This window comes from Vanessa cardui, chromosome 15, assembly GCF_905220365.1.
Source record: "Vanessa cardui chromosome 15, ilVanCard2.1, whole genome shotgun sequence".
Lineage (NCBI taxonomy): Eukaryota > Metazoa > Arthropoda > Insecta > Lepidoptera > Nymphalidae > Vanessa > Vanessa cardui.
The window spans coordinates 354,403-376,600 of NC_061137.1; the positions used below are offsets into that span (position 1 = coordinate 354,403).

Genomic DNA, 22,198 nt, shown 5'->3' on the forward strand with positions numbered 1-22,198 from the left:
TAAATTATTCTAGACCGCTTCCGTAAGATGTAAATACGCTTTCGTAAAGATGTAAATTATTTATTTATTTTTACAAAATAAATTTTAAACAATAAGTTTCTTTTTTTAAACAAAACAATTCATTATGAAAACCGTTCATAAAATATCTATATAATAAATGTTGTCAGCTAAAATTCAATGTTCCAAAAACAGATCTTAGATTATTTACATATCTAGATAGATTGTCGACCTACAAAGATATCTAAAACAAACGGGTCAAATGTTGGTGTGCGCCGGATACTGACCAACTAGAGTACGACACAACTTAGATGTCGCATCGGCAAAATTCGTAAAACCGATCACATCCGACTTGAGTACGCTATCCCAAATTATCAATATTTATTTCTCACGCGAATATGATCTTTGCACAAACGTAATAACTTGTAATATCATATGACCTAATATATTCGTCAATTTGACGCGTCGATTTACATGCACTTGCTTTCTCTGACGCTTGAATCTATAGCGACGAATAGCGTCGAATGGCGCGATAAGGAGCTTCTATTGGTTGTAAATCGGCAGTAATCGGTTTTATTTTCATTCCATTGCATTTTCCGATGCTACATCTAATTTGTGTCTTACTATAGGCACCGGGCAGAAACAATAGAGGGCGTTATAATCCCGACAGTAGAGACACCGTGCGAGTAAAAAAAAGAAACTTCCTAGACACATTGGTGGGAGGCTGACAGCTGTCAAGTCTGTAAATATGATTTTAAATGATCAAAATTATAAAACATGGTTTTTTATCAATTAACAATGAAAGTAATGGGCGCTGCAGATGGTGGTATTTTTAGATGGGAACCAGTTATTTGGATGTCTACTAAAAGAAACAACGGTTATAAGTTAGATTCAACGATCGACGAAAATTAAACTGTCTTCCAAAACAGTTACCCACAAAATTGGTGATTTTTATATATAAATAAAATCAAATAGTACTTTTTAAATATTTGAAAGTATATTTACGTGTGTTTTATAACTGCATTTATCCATTTTACTCTTTTATCCCTAAGCCATGGCATGTGAGTACTATTACTAGGGAAATAGTAAAATTTTACACCCTTAAAGTCGTTTTTGGATGTATTACGGCATCCAGAAATACAACAATACATTTCGACAGCTCAAATTATCAAAAATTAACACGATAATTCAGAAATATTTTCCGTTGTTTGACAGTAGAATTTCTGAAATTGAGGGTAAAAGTTTTGAATATGAGTCACGAGATGGCAGAGTCATCGCTACGCACGGTGCCTATAATCATTTTTTATTTGACGTGATCTCAGCGTTGACAGTTTATCTAGACACATAAATAGGCAAAGAGGTCACTCAGTGCCGGGCGCCGCGTCCCCCGCGCCGCGGTCCTCCCCGAAGGCGTTGCATTCAATACACGGTCGCAGCTCTTCTTCCAGCATATACAGCTGGAATAACGAAGCTTGTGTTTAATTCGTCGAAATAAATTTATTTTATACATTATAACTAATTATATGCTTATAGATAAATATAAATAAATATAAATATGAGACAACATCACATACATTACTCTGATCCCAATGTAAGTAGCTAAAGCACTTGTGTTATGGATAATCAGAAGTAACGACGGTACCACAAACACCCAGACCCAAGACAACATAGAAAACTAATGATAATGTACATTGACTCGGCCGGGAATCGAACCCGGGACCTCGGAGTGACGTAACCGCGAAAACCGGCGTACACACAACTCGACCGCGGAGGTCGTAGATATCTGTATCAAAGCTTAACAAACACTTATATAATAATAATATTCAATAAGGATCACTTGCTGGCTGTTACTTTACTTTACTTTAAGGATCTCTTAGTCCTTCTAACTGATTCCACGGTATAAGAAGACTATCCACTTAAGCCTATGGGAAGGCAACCTGAAGCGATCACAGAGAGATCAAGTGCAGGCCAGGCCTTAAGTGTTTTCCGTCATGAAAAATTAACACTTCCGACTTCTAACTCCAGTCTTAATAAGGCTTGGAGGGAGGCGAGAATATACAGTCTAATAAATTTAATTGGTCTTGTGGGACGTGGGATTCGAACCTAAGTCCTCGCAAGCTGTGATTGCGTAACTCAATCACAGGTTGACAGTTGGAGGGGTTGCGATGAGAGTCACAATTTTTGCGGCATAAACAAGATACAATATAGATGAGGACGCTACACATTTAAGTTTGAAAAATAGAGCTCCTAAAGTCTATAGTCAATGTATTAAAATGATAAACGTAATTATTATATACAATTAAACAGGTAAAAGTCAGGTTACCCTTCCATCGCTCCCGTATCCCGTGTACTTTTTCGTAGGAGCAGTCTCCAGCGACACGGGAGAGGCGCGCTCCCTCGTGGTAGCCTCAGTAACAAGCGTGTGAGAGCCTCCACACCAGCGGTGACACATGTGCCTAATACACCAGACTTATCGTCAATATCACTTTCATATAAATTCAATGTGTTGCTGTCACAAATTGCTCCAAAAGTTACTTGACATGTTAATATGAAAATCGTAATTTCTTAATAACTACCACAGTAGAATGTCTCAAAATGAAAATAAAAATAAGCAGTTCGGCTACAGTGACCCTGTAAAGCTTAACATTTTACTTATCTTACTTATTTTACAAATCGCCATACAAGGCTGGTAAGACCGATCTATAGTACGACACAAATTAGATGTAGCATTGGAAAATGCAATGGAATGAAAATAAAACCGATTACTACCGATTTACACAACCAATAGAAATATCTCCCTATCGCGCCATTCCACGCTATTCGTCGCTATAGATTCACGCGTCAGAGAAAGCAAGTGTATGTAAATCGACGCGTCAAATTGACGAATATATTAGGTCATATGATATTACAAGTTATTACGCTTGTGCAAAGATCATATTATTCGCATGAGAAATAAATTTTGATAATTTGGGATAGCGTACTCAATTCGGATGTGATCGGTTTTACGAATTTTGCCGATGCTACATCTAAGTTGTGTCGTACTTATACGGCATAGTTATAGACGAAAACGTAACTGCGAAAATCGTAATTTTTTAATAACAACAACAGTATAACATCTCAAATGTCAAAATAAAAACGAAAATCAGCCGTTCGGCTATAGTGACCCTGTAATGCTTAACATTTTACTCAAACAACAAATCGCCATTAAAGGCTGGTAAGACCGATCTACGTGCCTATCTCGCTGCGGCTCGTGGTCCTCCAAGTCGGCTCGGCAGGGCTCGGGGGGCGCGGGGGCCTCGGCGGGCGCGGGGGGCGCGGGAGGCGCGGGCAGCGGCGGCAGGCGCGGCGGCAGCCCCGCCACCGCGTCGCGCGCCTGCATGCTCGCCGCCGCGCCGCACGCGCCGCACAGCGCGCCCCTCGCCAGCTGCCGCGTCAGCAGCGCCGCCTGCGGTCGCCGGACTAATTACCGTGTTGGTAGCAATAGTAAAATTTTCGACATATAACATCACAACACGCGCCAAATAACAGTAGTCAGTATTGTTGTGTTCCGGTTTGAAGGGTGAGTGAGCCAGTGTAACTACAGGCACAAGGGACATAACATCTTAGTTCCCAAGGTTAGTGGCGCAGTGACGATGTAAGGTATAGTTAATATTTCTCACAGCGTCATTGTCTATGGGTGATGGTGACCACTTACCATCAGGTGGCCCATATGCTCGTCCGCCAACCCATACCATAAAAAAAAAACAACGACCGGCGACCTCCGTGGTCGAGTGGTGTGTACACCGGTTTTCATGGGTACGCCACTCCGAGGTCCCGGGTTCGATTCCTGGCCAAGTCGATGTAGATTACCATTAGTTTTCTATGTTGTCTTGAGTCTGGGTGTTTGTGGTACCGTCGTTACTTCTGATTTCCATAAAACAAGTGCTTCAGCTACTTACATTGGGATCAGAGTAATCTATGTGATGTTGTCTAATAATTATTTAATTATAATTAATTATTTAATTAAATTATTTATAATTAATTATTTAACGCACATTCTCTACTTCGATAAAAGATAATGAACTTTTTCAGTAAGGCGATACTGAAATATATATAGAGAACGTAGTCTTGCATAACCTTAGGTTCTCCCAGCACTGTAGCGAGCACTCGTATCTTATTTTCTAGAAGTTGCAGCTCCTTTTGGGCCTCGTCACGTGCAGACAGCAGATCCACAATCTGCCCTTTACCGTCAGTTATTCGTGTTAGATCTTTGATGGCTGTCTGTTGGAGTTAATAGGATTATAATAACAAATTGAAACTAAAGATACGTTAACATAAAAGCCCAGCGTAACTACTGGGATAAATATTTCTCAATAGTTAGCGAAAGCATTAAATTAGCCGGATTTTAGTTATAATTAAATTGAATCAGTTTTATCATGTATTGCACAGAGAAACGACCAAATGTCTCATAAACACGAGGTCCTACAAGAAGCGTTAACAACACTACACCATCTAAGCATTTCTGACACTGATATTTACGCAGTTATGTCCCACGCTCCAATTGTGACAAATGCTTAAGCCTTCACACCGGAGCTTAAATGACCTGATGACCAAAAAACATAACTACATATCGTATGTTGTTTATCGTATGGGTTTGCTTACCATCCAGGTCACTTCTTGCTTATGGAATTTGTCATGGCACAATTCAATGCGTCGCTCGAAGTCCGCGCGCGCCTTTGCGAATTCCTCTTCCGACAACAGACCTGCGAGTCGTGTAATGTCCGCCTGCAAATATTAATTACTAGTATCTTGAAGTCATCAGATCGAAACCAAACCTATGATATATGAACCCAAATTTTAAACTTCTAAAGTTTTGCGCTAAGAGACCCCTTATTGAATTATTTTTCGAGTGTTTATTTTAAGACCTTTCAGACCAAATATATTCCTTTTAAGCTTCAGCTTTTAGTCACAAAGGCGGAAAAGCGTGTGCTGAAAGCAGTAAGGAGTGTCTCTTATATATATCTGGGGTTAAGTATATCTGTAACTATATAAGAGCTCAGTTTTAAATGGTATAAAAATATTTTGTTTGCCTTGCATACCTTGTCTCTGAGCCCGTCTAAGACCTCATCTCGATCTGACTTTTGCTCCCGTAACATCTCCACGCACTCCACCAAGCTCTACATACAAACAATAATTGTTTATATTGTTTAACGGATGGACATATTATCATTTTATTCTTTACTGGAGTGCTGTATCGCATAATTTACAAGAACTTCAATATTACTTAGCGCAGTAATACCAGATTGTCTAATAGTTGAACTCCGTACAATTGCCGGCAATCTAAGTTTAATATAAATAAATAAAAATGAGATATCACATACATTACTCTGAATCCCAATGTAAGTAGCTAAAGCACTTGTGTTATGGAAAATCAGAAGTAACGACGGTACCACAAACACCCAGACCCAAAACAACATAGAAAACTAATGATAATCTACGTTGACTCGGCCTGGAATCGAACCCGAGACCTCGGAGTGGCGTACCCATGAAAACCGGTGTACATACCGCTCGACCACGGACACACGGACAGATATACGTCAAATAGTATATTAATATTTATAATCCAGGTAAAAATATTTTAAAATAGAATGAGTTTGGAGTCGTCCGCTGTCCCTCGAATTATTGCTATATAATATTAAAAGAAATAAATAAAAATTGCGATCTTTACATAGCAAATAAATGAAGAAAATATTAATCTAAAAATTGCGATCTTTACATAGCAAATAAATGACGAAAATCTTAATCTTACTAAAATAAAAGATATTTTCTTAAAATTCTCGGCTACAGTGATTTTTTAAACTACGCATGATACGAATTACCTACAGTATTTTTCAATGTTAAATTTATACTCTTTTATCAATTATTTCAATAAATTTTACTTGTTGGTAGGGCTTTGTGCAAGCCCGTCTGGGTAGGTACCACCCACTCATCAGTTATTCTACCGCCAAACAACAGTACTCAGTATTGTTGTATTCCGGTCTGAAGGGTGAGTGAGCCAGTGTAACTACAGGCACAAGGGACATAACATCTTAGTTTCCAAGGTTGGTGGCACATTGACAATGTAAGGAATAGTTAATATTTCTTACAGCGTCATTGTCTATGGGTGATGGTGACCACTTACCATCAAGTGGCCCATATGCTCGTCTGCGAACTATACCATAAAAAAAAGCAAATAAATGAAGAAAATCTTACACTAAAATAAAATATATTTTCTTAAAATTCTCGGCTACAGTGATTTTTTTAACCTACGAATGATACGAATTACCTACAATATATTTCAATGTTAAATTTATACTCTTTTTTCAATTATTTCAATAAATTTTACTTGGTGGTAGGGCTTTGTGCAAGCCCGTCTGGGTAGGTACCACCCACTCATCAGCTATTCTACCGCCGAGTAACAGTACTCAGTACTGTTGTGTACCGGCCTGGAGGGTGAGTGAGCCAGTGTAACTACAGGCACAAGGGACATAGCATCTTAGTTCCCAAGGTTGGTGGCGCATTGACAATGTAAGGAATAGTTAATATTTCTTACAGCGACATTGTCTATGGGTGATGGTGACCACTTACCATCAAGTGGCCCATATGCTCGTCTGCGAAACTATACCATAAAAAAAAATTTTAATTAAAATCAATCATAACAGTTCCCCACATGCATCTCCCCTCCTAGTTGGGAGTGCAGAGTTGTCAGATTCTTGTGGGCGTGCTGTGTCGCCTCCAGCTCCGTCACTAACTCTTGGTAGCGCTCCGTCAACTCTATAAGAGCTGTGTTGAACAATATCATTAGCCTTTGAGCTCAGACATATATTTATTGAAAGTCGTTTCTTATAATATACTTAAATCATATTATATAAATTATAATGTAAGAGCTGAGGCGACCGATGATTGCAGGTTCAAACCCAGGCAAGCACCACTATATATGTGCTTAATTTGTGTTTATAATTCATCTCCTGCTCGGCGGTGAAGGAAAACATTGTGAGGTAACCTACATGTGTCTAATTACATCGAAATTCTGCCACATGTGCATTCCACCAACCCGCATTGGAAAAGCGTGATGGAATATGTTATACCCTAACCTTAAAATATGTAACCCTCCCCTTAATGGAAGAGGAAGCCTTATCTCAGCAGTGGGAAATTTACAGGCTGTTATTTTACTTTACTTTTAACTTTATAATGTACCTGCATTTTCAGCATTATTGTTAACATTTTCCAGCTGTGCGAGGCCGTTCTTAAGATCCGTATTTATCTGGACAATTTGGTCTTGGAAACTTCGCATCTGAGCACAAAACAAAAATTAAAACAATTTCCTTTTTTAAATTTATTCCACCGAAACAAGTTTATATACTAAAAAAATCGTATAGAACCTATGAAATTGTGAACCATTGAAGCGTGAAAGAATATGTAGCAAACTGCCTTCTCTAGAGGAAAGGAAAACTTTACCCAATCTAGTAAATAAATGTAAATAGAGTGTTACTTTACCAGATAGGCTACCCGATGAAAAGAGATACGCTTTGTGAAATTAACTTCCTTAACCGTTATATAAATTTAAAGCAATTGATGACGATATTTTGAAAACCCTAAAAACATCCAACGTAAATAATCTAATAAGAATAAATAAAAAAGGAAATATTGAAAACTACACAAAAATAAAACTAATATTTACCTGCGTGGTCAATCCCGAATCAAAACCGCTCAGCTGGTCTGAGTAATCTCCCACCAACGAGTAAAGCACCGTGACGCGATTATTCAACTTCAGCGCTACATCCACTTTATCCGCTAATTGAAAAAAAAAACAAAGGTAAATAGGACTGCTGCAATCTATGCTTCTATTCTATACTTACATTATAAATGTGAAAGTTACTCTGTCGTATTTTCATGAGCAAACCAATGAACGGAATTTGATGAAATTTAGTGTAAAGCAAGCTTGAACTCCGAGGCAGGACATGGGCTACTTTTACCTAACATGTCAAAATCAAAATCAAAATAAACTTTATTCGAGTGGGCTTTTACAAGCACTTTTGAATCGTCATTTAACAATTAAGTGAAGCTACCACCGGTTCCGAAAGTAGATTCTACGGAAAAGAACTGGCGAGAAACTCAGTAGTTACTCTTTTTCAACATTTAAAAAAATACCATCATATTAGTTAAATACAATATATATATGTAATGTATCCTGCCTGGAAGTCAACAGGTATTAATTCCAAGCTTCTTATGATCTACAAAATCTTGTATCTAATAATATGCCTTTTTTACCAATGTATTTTTTATAAACGATTTGAATTTACGACCTCCTAAGGGTTGGTTCCCTTAGGGGGTTGGAACGATGTGACAACAAGTTCTTTATAAATATTTTTAAATATTATTGGAGAATGCCATCCAGTTCAACAAAAACAGTCTGTAAATTCCCGCTGTTGGACTAAAAGCCTCCTCTCCCTTTGAGGAGAAGGTTTGGAACATATTCCACCACGCTGTTCCAATGCGGGTTGGAGGAATACACATGTGGCAGAATTTCTATGAAATTTGTCGCATGCAGGTTTCCTCACGATGTTTTCCTTCACCGCTGAGCGCGAGATGAATTATAAAGACAAATTAAGCACATGAATCAGCGTTGCTTGCCTGGGTTTAAACCCGCATTCATCGGTTAAGATGCACGCGTTCTAACCACTGGGCCATCTCAGCTGCTCATTATTATGTAATTATTATCTGTAACAACGTCTTTCGGTTCAAGTGTGAGTGGATTATATTATTACAGTGTCAAAGTTAAGGTTAGGTGGCCCAATCGGCAGTTTGCCTTTCTGTAAACCCAAAGTAATCTTATATAATATTTCGATTCCTCACCCACGGACATTGCGGTGTGGAGGGCATTTTCGGCGGCCGTCGTTGCGCGCATCGTCAAACTGTCCAAGTTTTTCGACAATTCCTCTCTCAGTGCTCGCAAAGCAGTACTTAAATCAAAATAATTATTCTCACGTTTGGAATTCATATGTACAAATAATATTATGTTATAGCCCTTATAACAAATTTATAATCAATATTATAAATCTGAAAGAAACTCTGTATCTGTTTGTCCGTCGCTCTTTCACGACCAGGCCACTGAACCGAATTTGATGAAATTTGGTATGATGTTTATATTTATATAAACTTGAACGCCAAGAAAGGACATCAGGACATCAGGACAGGCTACTATTTTTCCTAACACATACTCAACACCAACACTCTTGGCTACTATTTTTCCTAACACATACTCAACACCAACACTCTTGGCTACTATTTTTCCTAACACATACTCAACACCAACACTCTTGGCTACTATTTTTCCTAACACATACTCAACACCAACACTCTTGGCTACTATTTTTCCTAACACATACTCAACACCAACACTCTTGGCTACTATTTTTCCTAACACATACTCAACACCAACACTCTTGGCTACTATTTTTCCTAACACATACTCAACACCAACACTCTTGGCTACTATTTTTCCTAACACATACTCAACACCAACACTCTTGGCTACTATTTTTCCTAACACATACTCAACACCAACACTCTTGGCTACTATTTTTCCTAACACATACTCAACACCAACACTCTTGGCTACTATTTTTCCTAACACATACTCAACACCAACACTCTTGGCTACTATTTTTCCTAACACATACTCAACACCAACACTCTTGGCTACTATTTTTCCTAACACATACTCAACACCAACACTCTTGGCTACTATTTTTCCTAACACATACTCAACACCAACACTCTTAATCGCGAGCGAAGATGCACGACTACTAGTTTTAAATGTCTCAGTAGTAGATCACTACCGCTCTTCAAATTCGCGTAATCTTATTTTGCACCAAAATCGCCGATGCGCTGGATTTGCCATCCCATTAAAATATGAGATAGAGGGGAACTAGTGCTCACTTTGATTTGGATGTGTGAATTATAATTTATTATGCGAAGTTATAGTCACTTTTGAGGACGACATTTGTGGTTGGAGTCATTCAAGAATACATCGATTGTACAAACATTGTCAAGAAAATTCAATATAAAAATAAATATTGCCTATTTTATCAATCACCAAATGCAAGTTCTAAATACTTAAATATGGAAAGCATTAGTACATACTTCAACTCTTCATGTGTGATTGCGGGGCCCATGGATAGTGCAGAAGGTCTCGTAGCTACAGACTGTCTGCTGGTCGCAGTAGATGGCCGGGGAGTTGTAGGAGCGGAATGGGCTTTGGGCGACTTTCCATCGGCCCGCGACGCCTGCGACGACTTTGGATCAATCGCCACGGATTTTCTTGAAACTACCGATAGATGCGATTTCGCTTTCTGTAAAATTATAAACAAACAAATACTAAGAAAATGGAGAGAGCAATTACTGTAGAAGCAGTATAGCGAATTTGTTTATAGATGTGTGCCAACAACATTTCGGGTGCAAAAATCAAGACCGTTCTCTAATGTTTTTGTAAATAAAATAAGAAATGTGCATAGAATAGGGGAAGACAAAAACAAATCAACCGAAAAGGACGATTCAATCATTCAAACGAAGTTTACACTACTTTTTTTATCAATACATAGTAGCGAGGAACCCAAAACGCCTGAAATCACGAAATTGCCAAATGTGATAATCGCATTGAAACTATACATATTGAAGGTATTTCAAAATTTCAAGTAATTCAGTTTATATCTTTAAACATATTATTATTCCTTAACTATGTATTTGATTTTTCTATCATATATTTACGTAAACTATTTACTCATACATAGTTACAAACGCTAGCTGAATACACCTCTGACCTCTGGTTTGGCGACATCTGTTTCATCGGATGAAGGTTCGATTTTAACTTCATCAACTTTTTCAGCAATATCGTCAGGTAACGCACCGGCTGCAGCGAGCTGAGTCAGCAGTCCCGTCATACGATTAATGGCATTTTCAGCTGCTTGCACACGTGCTGTGACCTATATAAAATAGAAATATCGACGTAGATAGGTCTAAATGACGATAACCGTCAGATTGAACATGAAACAGGACATTTTTCTAAATGACTATATACAATTAGTCTTAGTGAAAACGATATAGTGGCACCTGCATAGCTTGCATGGCTTCGGGCAGCGTAGCATTTCCTGAAGCAAGATCGCTTTTTAGCTTCTCGTTGTCAGGAAGCTCCAGTGGCTTCGGAACTGCTATCTCCGTTAAATCCCTCACCGCTGCCTCCAGCAGAGCAAATTGCGATTGAGTGACTACGTCTATATTCGCACGACCCCGAGTTTCTGTCGAGGTATTGGTGAGAAGATCGAGTTAGTAGTATAAATTAAAATGTTAAGTACGTTTATTATTTGTATCAGAATTATTGATAAAAGTTTAACAGAAGTTTAAGCTTACCTGTTTGGGTACTTGGACCTTTCTCCACTGAAATCCAAAACCGCTATTATTAATGTTTTACTCGATTAGATTATCTTAACATTTTGACCGTATTAAGATCAATTAACGTAAATAGCCGCTGATAAAATTACCTACAAGTACTTTCTCTTTGCCCCTTTCAGCTTCTAAAACAATATATTAATCATTAAAACATATCCAAATTTTATTTAAAATGAACCACTTAAAAAAACAACCTGTAATTGCAATGGTGCCTGACATTACTCTTGCTTTCTTGGCTTCTTTCTGATAAAAAAAAATAATAAAATACATAACAAAGAAATAAAAAATTAAGAATATAACGAAACGAAGTCACGTCCAACATGACATCAAGATTATTGACGTCAATTTGGTAGCCCGTGGTATTTTGTTAATTTCCGCTTATGTAACATTTTTGTTAGATAAGCGTAAATTAACAATGTGTAAAGGTATCAGCACCAACCGTTACAGCAGCTTGTTCCATTTCCTTTTCAGCTTTTGGTTTCTCTTTTTCTAACTCTTTTTCTTTGCGCCTCTTTTCTTTCTCGGCTTTAGCTTTCCCCTGTTTAGTCTGTTTCTCTGTTGCATCTTTATCTTTTTCCACATCTTGCACGACCTCTTTTTGCTCTTTCTTTTCAATCTTTTCCAAGTCCTTATGGCCTTCTTTTTCTTTTTTATCTTGTTTTGTGCTACGCTCTTCTTTAATTCCCGCCATCCGACGTTTTGCCGGTGAACGAGGACTTTTAGAAGATGAACTTTCCGTAGTAGTTTCAGGGGTGCTTTTTAATCGTAGTGATTTTAAATCTGAGCTTCGAATCTCTACCCTTTGTTCCAGCATACGTTGCTGCCGCGCTAAGATGTGTAGAATCATTTGAACCAGTTTGAAATTTACTGTATTTTCCTGGCAATAATTTTTTTATTTACAAGTTGTGAAAAAATATGGTATGATAGTAATTGTAAAAATACATATGTAGATAGATAGATAAAAGAGTGTATCATCAGCTAACATTGCAAAAACTAAATTAAATTGAAAATTATTCTTTAAGCAATTAGATTTCAATACTAGCCCTTTAATTTACCTCGGGAGAACCGAGCGCTCTGTTTATGAGGTCCTCGACACTTATTAAAAGCGCCGAATCGCTCATATTAGGAGAATCACTGTACAATGAGTCTTGCGGCATTTTGTAGTAGTTAGTTTATATCTTTTACAGAATCTTTCTTACACTTTCTCAAAACAATGTACTTCAATCACCATAAAGTAAGTCAAGGTGATATATTTCCTCAAAGAGTAATAATGACAAAACTGTGATGGCCAGTGTATAAATTGTGATGGAGTTTTTTTTAAGTTTAAAGAAATACCTATTTTATGCATATGATTTAATTAACACGTACACTTTTACCTAAATAATTTCCGACTAATTATTTTAATAAACATGGATATTATAATACAATAAATCTATGATCTATTGACGAATTTTTTAAAACGAAGGAAAATTAATATAAAGCCATGCTGCAACATGCCAAACTTTGTGGTTTTATATTTTTTTTTTTATATAAAAAAAAACTTAGTTGACCAAGATTGCGTTGTTATTGTTTCAAATTATGAATTTTTACCCCTGAGCTACTGAGCTTTTGTGTGGATCCGTAAAGTTAGTTCGAATGAAGCACGTACTGATACTGCTTACAATCGTACTAAGCGATTAAAATATGTTTAAAAAACAAAGTAACGTATTTTTATTTGTAATATTATTCAGTAAATTCCAAAATATAAAGAACACACACACTAATCGTAGTTGTTGTCTGTCAGTCTTCATCCTGAGTCTTAAAACATACGTGTTTACGATGGGGCGCATTAAATAAGAAACAATCGGTATGTTAGTAAATTTAAAGATTACTACAAAATCATCTAAAACTTCAGACAATTGAAATTGTACTGAGAATCCTAAAGAAATACATAAGTTATAAAGTAAGTTGTTAGTTACATATAATTGTTCTCTTAATACACAGCACAACGCGGGCTATGTTACTCTGTTCATAAAAACTAATGTTTGAAATACCTACTTCGACATATGACGATTCTGGGTCAATACATCATACTGTAAAGGGCAGTAGAGAAACCCAAAAGGTTTACTATTTGTTGTCTATAATATTTAGATGTTACGTATATTATCAGTGTTGCCAGCGCTCTGCTTTTCTCTTCTCTCAGTTCAGTGACACATCACGGGTGGCATCCATGTGGCTCACTAAAGACCGTACTAACGAATGACAGATGCCTTCGTTTTGATTCTGTTTCCTAAGGCTTAGAATTAGTCTCAGCTGAGTTAATATTAATCGGCAGGAGGGTTAATAACCTGACTTATTGTTATTGTATTCCAATTAGTCTGTGTCAGTTTATTTTAGACTCTTGTACCAAATTATATATTGTACGTTTAGAACCAGAAGTAGGAAGTAGGTTAACCTCTAAAACAATTAACTTTAATTTAAAACAACAATCAATCTACCACAATAGAAAAACATTTAGTCTACAACACAAATAACCATCAATAATCACATTACAACGTAATAATCATATTCGCGATCTCAATGTGTCAACTACGAATCTCCCGCCTTTTTTTTTAAGGGAAGTTGTGTGACTTGACGCAGATGTTGCTTGTTTATTCCAACAGTACATATTTCCAATAAACTTTTCTTTATATGTAAAAATTACGTTAGATGGGAAGGGATAAATAATACGAGCAGATTTAAATTAATATTTATTTATAATAACTTCGTCTATCAACACGTATCAAGTTCAAACAGCAAGATATACTTTATTGTAGATATTTGTACGCGACAGCTAGCCGCTAGCCGCTACCCGCTAGAAGCAGTTCGTTATAATACTGAACATCGAAAAATATACGGAAAATGCCAAGATTATAAATAAAAACAAAAAAAATCCTTTCGAAACATCTAAAAATAATGTGGAATGCACCAGGGACGATAATATGAGTCACACGATGTTGCCAATAGTAATGTTAGTTCATATAAATATATTTATAATAATCACAAATAACAACTAGCGCGACCTCGGGAGGACGTCGAGAGAGCCCTGAGGGAGTCTATGTACAGAGGGCGGAGCCCCGGCCGCGGGTCTCGTAGAATTCAACGACGGTATTACACTACACATCGAACTGTAACACTTAAACATTTTAAATATGATCAATAATAATTATCTATTAGAATTCTTAATTTCATCGAGTCCGAAGTTAGGCTTCGGCCCAAACAATATATACCGAGGCCACCGATATCGACTCTCGACGCGTCGATACGACGTGTGGCGGTGGTCTGATGGCGAACAGGGGGGGGGGATAAGAGGGGGGGCGGCTTAGTCCTCGAGGTTGCGGAAGGCGGCGGACATGTCTTCGAGGAGCTGGTCGAAGTCTGCCTTGATCTTGGCCTCGCCGTCCTTGACGGGGTCCTAAACGAGAATGACACGATTAGTATTCGGCCAGTGAGAGCGCGGTCGGGCAGGCCACTGGCCCGAGCCTCACCTTGAACTTCATGGAGGAGAGCTGGTAGAGCACGTTGGCCATGGCGTCGCGGATGACGTTCCACGTGACCTTGTTGTCCGACTGCGCCGTGGACTCCACCGCGTGGCGCGACATGTCGTAGAAGGCGATGATGTTCTTCAGCATGCCCACCGTCTTGTAGAACGGGCAGAACCGGTCGTACGACGAGTAGCTGCGGACCAGAGTTGGGCATTAATCAAGTAATTGTCAATTATCTTATTGACTAAAAAATTAATTGCAATTACACTTTTAATTGCACCTTGCAATTAAATTAATTTGATTAACGTATGTCAATTGTAGCTTACAATTAAAATAATTGCAATTAACTTTTTTAGTTGTTTTTTAAAACAATTAAAACTAACAATTAACTTTGTATATCAAAATGAAATTAGTAAAGATTTAGGGAAATTAAGCTATAAGTATTAGACTTCAGACGAATAAAAATGTGGTCAAAGGCTCTAAGTATTAAGCTTATTTTTTCTAAATCTCTCTTTCCACAGAAAAAAGTGTTTATTTTTATATTATATAGTATAAAGTTGCATTGATAAATATTTCTTCAGCGTAGGTATGAAACAAAAACAGTTCAAGTCGTCGTCTTCGTTCAAGTCTTTATATTATACAGCAGTAATTTTAATTGTTATTTTTAATTAAAATTAACAAAACAATTAAAAATTAATTAATTGTTAATTGTTTTTAATGCAGTTAACAATTAAATAATTGTTAGTTGTGATTTTCCACAATTACAATTGATTAATTGTTAACTGTAGTAGTAACAATTAACAATTAATTAATTGTTAATTTATAATTGTTCCTGCAATTAAATTTGCTCAACACTGCTGCGGACACACGACCCGGTCACGTCAGACTCCACTCCGCTACCACAACAGTCAGCGCCTCCATCGGTCGGCAGGTTACCTGTTTTGTTGCAGGAAGTCGTCCTTTAGCAGCTTGGCGACCTCGAGGGTGATCTTGTCTGTCTCGGCGAGTGACGCCTTACCGACGAGCTGCACGATTTCTGAGAGGTCCTCTTCCTCCTGGAGGATTTCCTTGACCTGCGGACGGCATCACCGATCGAGATCAATGTTTATATGTGATGTTCAAAATATAATTAAAAATTTAATTTTCAGAATGCTATGATGCTAGAACTAAAGCTATCGGTACCTTGGTCCGGAGGGGCACGAACTCGGAGTAGTTCTTCTCGTAGAAGTCGTCGAGCGCGCGCATGTACTTGCTGTAGGAGATGAGCCAGTTGATGGAGGGGAAGTGCTTGCGCTGGGCCAGCTTCTTGTCCAAGCCCCAGAACACCTGCACGATACCCAGCGTGGCGGCCGTCACGGGGTCGGAGAAGTCTCCTCCGGGCGGCGACACGGCGCCGACGATGGACACGGAGCCCTCGCGGTCGGGGTTACCCAGGCACTTGACGCGACCGGCGCGCTCGTAGAACGAGGCCAGGCGGGCCCCCAGGTAGGCGGGGTAACCCGAGTCGGCAGGCATCTCGGCCAGACGACCCGAGATTTCTCTCAGCGCCTCGGCCCATCGAGACGTGGAGTCGGCCATCATGGACACGTTGTAACCCATGTCACGGAAGTACTCCGAGAGGGTGATGCCCGTGTAGATGGAGGCCTCTCGAGCCGCCACGGGCATGTTGGATGTGTTGGCGACCAGCGCCGTACGCTTCATGATGGACTCGGTCACGCCGTCGATCTCGACCGACAGCTCGGGGAAGTCCCGCAACACCTCGGACATCTCGTTACCACGCTCCCCGCAACCCACGTAGATGATGACGTCCGAGTTGGAGTACTTGGACAGAGCCTGGGAGATCACGGTCTTTCCGCACCCGAAGGCTCCGGGGATGGCGGTGGTCCCACCCTGGACGCAGCTGGCGAAAGAGAAGCGTAATTAGCGACGGCGAGGGCGGCGGCCGGGGAGGGGGAGAGGGGGGGGGGGCTACTCACGGCAACAGCGAGTCGAGGGCGGCGGCCGGGGAGGGGGGGATGTGAGGGGGGTTGGGCGCTACTCACGGGAACAGCGAGTCGAGCACGCGCTGGCCGGTGAGGAGCGGGTGGTTGGCGGGCAGCTTCTCGGTGACGGGGCGCGGCTGGCGCACCGGCCACACCTGCAGCATGCTGTACTGCGCCTTCTCGCCGTCGAACTCCGTCTCCAGCACGATGTCCTGGAGCACAAGTGTTGTTATATATGTGGTCGAGAGCAAAACTCATCTTCGTCACCATAGTGGAGCCCGTAAACGTCTCAGTGCTGAGCAAATTTAACTCTTCTTGCTACAAAGAATGAACATAATTCTCCCTAGACACCACTGGCGGGCCCATAGTGGAGCCCGTAAACGTCTCAAAGCTGGGCAAATTTAACTCTTCTTGCTACAAAGAATGAACATAATTCTCCCTAGACACCACTGGTGGGCCAAGCTCGGGCTACTCACGGTGACTTTGTAGTTTCCAGCGGGCGCGATGTAGGTGACGGTTCCCTTGGCGCGGGGCGGCAGCAGCATCTTGTGTTTCACCAGCGTATTCTCGTGCACGATACCGTACAGGTCGCCGCCCGTGATGTGGGAGCCGGGCTGCAATACGGACAAGTATATAACTTTTCTGAGAAATTTCCATGGAACTACATTATATAACTCAGGATAACAATGATATGGAATTATACATGATATATTTTTTTGTTATCTTTAGAAATTTCTCATACCTTAACATTGAGTGGGTTGAATTCCCAGTCGACGTCTCTGGCCAGGCAGGGTACGTTGACACCCTTGGGGATGTAAATGGACTGTGTGAGCTCGTTGATGTCCTTCAGTGGTCTCTGGATACCGTCAAAGATTGAGCCCAGGATACCGGGTCCGAGCTCCACAGACAGGGGTTTGCCGGTACGGAGTACTGGGTCACCGACTGTCACGCCCGATGTCTCCTCGTAGACCTAGAGAAGAAAATCATTATAGTAACACTACAATAAATAACAGTAATATTTTCTACTTAAATACATACTTTATTAATTTAAAGGCAAATAAATACTCAAAGGCTGTCGTCAGTCCCATGATATGACTCTTTGGACTGTATTTATCGACGTATCGTCACTCACCTGGATGGTGGCCATGTCACCCTCAAGACGGATAATCTCTCCGACGAGCTCGTTGTAACCGACACGCACCAACTCGTACATAGCGGATCCGGACATCTTCTCCGCTGTGACGACTGATCAAAGACAATACACGAATTATTTCATTATTTTTCTCAAGCTTAAGAGAATATTTTCGTTTTTGATTGATGACTACTCAAATTATTAATGGACAAGAATGCTAGTTTATTTTTTCTCAATTGTTTATAATTAATCAAAGGAAATGTCGGGGAGGTTCAAGACGTAATCTGCATGTATAAGATTAAATTATGATTAACAATACAGCATGGTGTTCTCTGCATAACATGCTCTTTTAAAGGTATTTGGTGGTTTTTAAGGTAAGGTAGGTACATAGCCAGTGCTTATTTTTTTCAAAAATTGTTTCGAAATTTCCTAACAAATATCAAACTCGATTCTTCTTTATTTTATCTCCCATTAGCGATTAGAATTTGATAATAGGATAGAATGTCAGTAGCATTACCATTTCTAATATTTCATAAATTAGATATTATACGACATTGTACATATTTAAAACATTAAATGGCATTGTACGCTAGTAAATAAAATGCAATGTTTTACAAATAAGGGTGCATAAATTACGGAGATCATACGGCTTCAGAAAATATCAAATATAGCTAGGCGCTCTACATACAGCTCAATTGAACTAATTAATTTTCAATTATAAAATTAAATACTAAATGAATACACAGATAAGTAGAGCAACATTTATGTAAGTAAGAGATCGAATCGAATGTCGGCGCAAAAACGGTCGTGAAACGGAAAAAAGTGATATGCGACATTTACTGTAATGACAATTATTGTAAAATAGCGGGAGTTGCCTTTTTTATTTATTTTTAGTCCAATTATTTCTTTCGCCGGTTCTTTCCAGGACCGAAGTATTTTTACCGTACCGATGGAAGGTTTTTGACAATGAATAAGCAAAAGTAATGCTTCTATGTTGAAAAAAAGACTTATAACTATAGGTGGACAATGTGCCAATGCATCACTTGATAGCCAGCAATTTTGGGAACTAATTTTAAGATGTCATGTTCCTTGTGCCTGGTACACTGGCTCAGAGACCTTTCAAAGCGGTACACAAAAATACTGAGTATTACTGTTTGTCAGGAGAAAACTGCTCCATTACCTAGAGGTTTACAGAGGATTACAGAAGTGGGATATGAAATGAGTCGAATAACTTAACATGTTTGGTTAAAATAAATTAAAGTATTTCAGTAACACTCACCGGGACCGGATACGGCGAAGACATATCCGAATCTCTCCTCATTTTCTTCATTGGCGATCGTCTTCAAACCGCCCTTCGACATTTTGACGATTTATATAAGCCTGCAAGCATAAGACGGTGTTCAATAATATATACACCAATTAGCACCAAACCACTTTGATTACTCTTTAAAACTTGTGCACTACTGATATTATCTGCCATTTTCAATTTGAAATTATTTCTGTACAATATAACATTCGTTTTCATATGTTAATAAAATATCAACATAAAATATTACGACCATATTAATGTCATAAAATTATAACCATAAATACAAAAATACACTAATTTATTATTTACATAGAAAAGTACTAGGTTATTCTTTGCTTTAACATTTAGAAAAAGAAAAAGCAAGTATTGATTGAAAACAATAGAAAAAGAAACCTTTTTTTTAATAAATCTTTAAACTACACTACACGAGACTACCTATGATCTGACTGAATGACAGATCAGCTGATCCTGATCTTTATCTATTTCCAAAAGATAAGAATCATCAATCACTGTCAATTCAAATTCAGAACATTCTATTTAAAAAAAAATAGTAGATTACCTCAGATACATAATATATTGGTAACTACATAAACCTAGATTTCTGAATAAGAAACTACAAATGAAATAGGCTTTAAAAAAATTCTTGCTAAATCAGTCAATGGCTGGACCAAATTGCCAAGGTCGAGAACAAATTTTATACTCCATTTAACAGGAATTATTTTTAAGAGACTGTAACCTATTTGCAGTTCTAGATTGGTCTAGAAACACTTTTAAAACAAAAAAATAACAGTTATAGGTAACAGAACTAGACCTCTACAAGCTCGGTAATATAATAAAATACCTTTTTGTAACATAACTTCAATTACAACATTTTGGTTTTTAGTAATGCTCCTAATTACACTTAAAACATACCGTTCTTCTGGAATAAATTATGTAATTTTTTTTTTCCATAGTTTAACCTTAAGATTTGACTCATTAACAAGAGTTAGAATCAAACATTTGGTAAATTTATTCATTACATAATAATCTATAAACTCATTTCATTTATATAAAAATATTAAAAATGAACCAATATACTACAAATTGTTTAACATATAATAAAAAAAATAATAATTGTAAACCCAGCTATGTTAAATAAATGGCCTTTATAGATTATTCAGCGTTTTACCATATAAATTGTTAAAGAATAATAAATTATAGGAAGAAAATTTTTATTTGTCTCTTTTGAGCAAAGATCAAATATTTAAGAGAATTTCAATCTAAATATATTAAGGGAGGACAAAAAATTCGAACACACATTCGAAACATGAAAAGCTAACCATATTTAATTTTATTGTACTTTTAATTACTGTATTAAATATGGGAATAAAATATTGTTTTTTTTTTAAACAGATACAATAACAAATAGGTCAACCCATTTCAACATGATATGGTATTTGATATTTCGTAATTAAAATAAGAATCTAATAAGATTTATAATTGATTACTTATGTTGAAATTTAACTTTTTTCTTAAAAAGAAATACAGTGTAAATATGCTTACCATATCGAATTTGTGAGAAAAAATATTGATTTTTTTTTTTTTATAAAGAATCAGCTATCTTAATGTTAATTTAATATTGATTTCGTTGAAATTTTAGGCTTTAATTGAGTATCCACCTCAGTCACATGATGGAAATTGGGTGGAACAAAAAGTACTTACATACAAAATATATGGAATATTTTACACGTAATTGTTTATATTAATATAATAGCTGAGATGTAGACAAAAATTACTCAACTGTACCGATTGTACATCAATAAATAGGATAATTACGTGACAATACAAGATGTATATGAAAATTTTGAAAATGGCAGAAATACGCAAAAGCTTACCAAGAAAACTCTTAAAATACAAATGTCCACTAAGTATTAACACAAGCACATAAAAAAAACTATGATATATGCAGTATTAAAGCAAATTTATGAAAAAAATCAACTCACGGGACAAGAAAGATGGAAAAGACGATCGGGGAATGGCGGAGTAACACAACTTATCACAAGACCGATGATAAAAGTTGTGTCAGCTGACCTGAGTCTATGACTCTTCTCTACTATCCTTGGTCAAATTCATTGATTTTCTAGTTGAATACCCAAAATACACTAAAAAGCTATAGCATTTAAATGCAAAATTTTAAAACTAAAAAAATATTTCGATAATAATAGTTTATTCTAAAATTCGTTGTAGCAAAAAATCTTAAAAATTATTGATTGATGAAATTTATATTTAAATCTAAAATCACTTAACACATAAAACATAAGGACTGCTATCAAAAACAAAACATAAATTTCATTTCATGATCATTATTCATCATTTCTATCATTATTATCAACGGTCGAATTAATGAATCACATGTCACTATTACATAGAAACATCCTGGTGTTTAAAGCAGGTAGACATTTTTTTCTAAGTTAGGAGAACTAGAAATATTTATTCAGGCTGAATTTGAAGTATTCTACAACCTCCTCCACGATTCAACAGGGAAATGCTGCTAGTATTCTTAACACCATTCCATGCGGTCAAGTTTTAACAGTAACTATTTTTTCTGTCTGTCTGTCTGTCTTTAATCGAAATATACATTTTATAACATATTTTGAAGAATGATTCTTTTCTTCTATATAATAAAAAACAGAATTTATGAACTGATATTTTTTTATTGTTTTATTTATTTGAAAAATAATGGTGGCCCTTTATTGGCTTAGGACCTATAAATCGGGCCCTGGAAGTAAATTATATTCATAATAAAATTGTTCCTAGATTATATTAGTTC

At 37.5% G+C, this 22,198-nt stretch overlaps 2 protein-coding genes across 4 annotated transcripts; both read right to left on the reverse strand.

The window, feature by feature from the left end:
• Positions 1–618: 618 nt before the first annotated feature.
• LOC124535878 (girdin-like) lies at positions 619–12,686 on the reverse strand. The gene is made up of 18 exons (XM_047112278.1): positions 12,519–12,686; positions 11,903–12,340; positions 11,658–11,760; positions 11,556–11,588; positions 11,425–11,451; positions 11,128–11,312; positions 10,839–11,000; positions 10,162–10,370; positions 8,872–8,978; positions 7,697–7,809; positions 7,213–7,309; positions 6,686–6,798; positions 5,076–5,153; positions 4,639–4,761; positions 4,114–4,257; positions 3,231–3,442; positions 2,321–2,453; positions 619–1,454 (listed from the first exon to the last, which is right to left on the reverse strand). Exons 1-18 carry the CDS (start codon positions 12,618–12,620, stop codon positions 1,359–1,361), a joined length of 2,475 nt encoding a protein of 824 aa, XP_046968234.1. The 5' UTR covers positions 12,621–12,686; the 3' UTR covers positions 619–1,358.
• Positions 12,687–14,179: 1,493 nt separating this feature from the next.
• On the reverse strand, positions 14,180–21,521 carry LOC124535559 (V-type proton ATPase catalytic subunit A). 3 transcript variants are annotated; one of them, XM_047111799.1, is made up of 10 exons: positions 21,372–21,521; positions 19,360–19,460; positions 18,081–18,193; positions 17,691–17,918; positions 17,425–17,562; positions 17,009–17,160; positions 16,149–16,866; positions 15,903–16,039; positions 14,970–15,159; positions 14,180–14,896 (listed from the first exon to the last, which is right to left on the reverse strand). In XM_047111799.1, the coding sequence occupies exons 2-10, from the start codon at positions 19,439–19,441 to the stop codon at positions 14,804–14,806; spliced, it is 1,851 nt and encodes a 616-aa protein (XP_046967755.1). In that variant the 5' UTR covers positions 19,442–19,460; positions 21,372–21,521; the 3' UTR covers positions 14,180–14,803. The 3 variants fall into 3 exon arrangements, with proteins under 3 accessions (XP_046967755.1, XP_046967756.1, XP_046967757.1); XM_047111800.1 differs by having other exon boundaries at positions 21,264–21,414; XM_047111801.1 differs by lacking the exon at positions 21,372–21,521 and adding an exon at positions 19,783–19,841.
• Between the last annotated feature and the right edge of the window lie 677 nt (positions 21,522–22,198).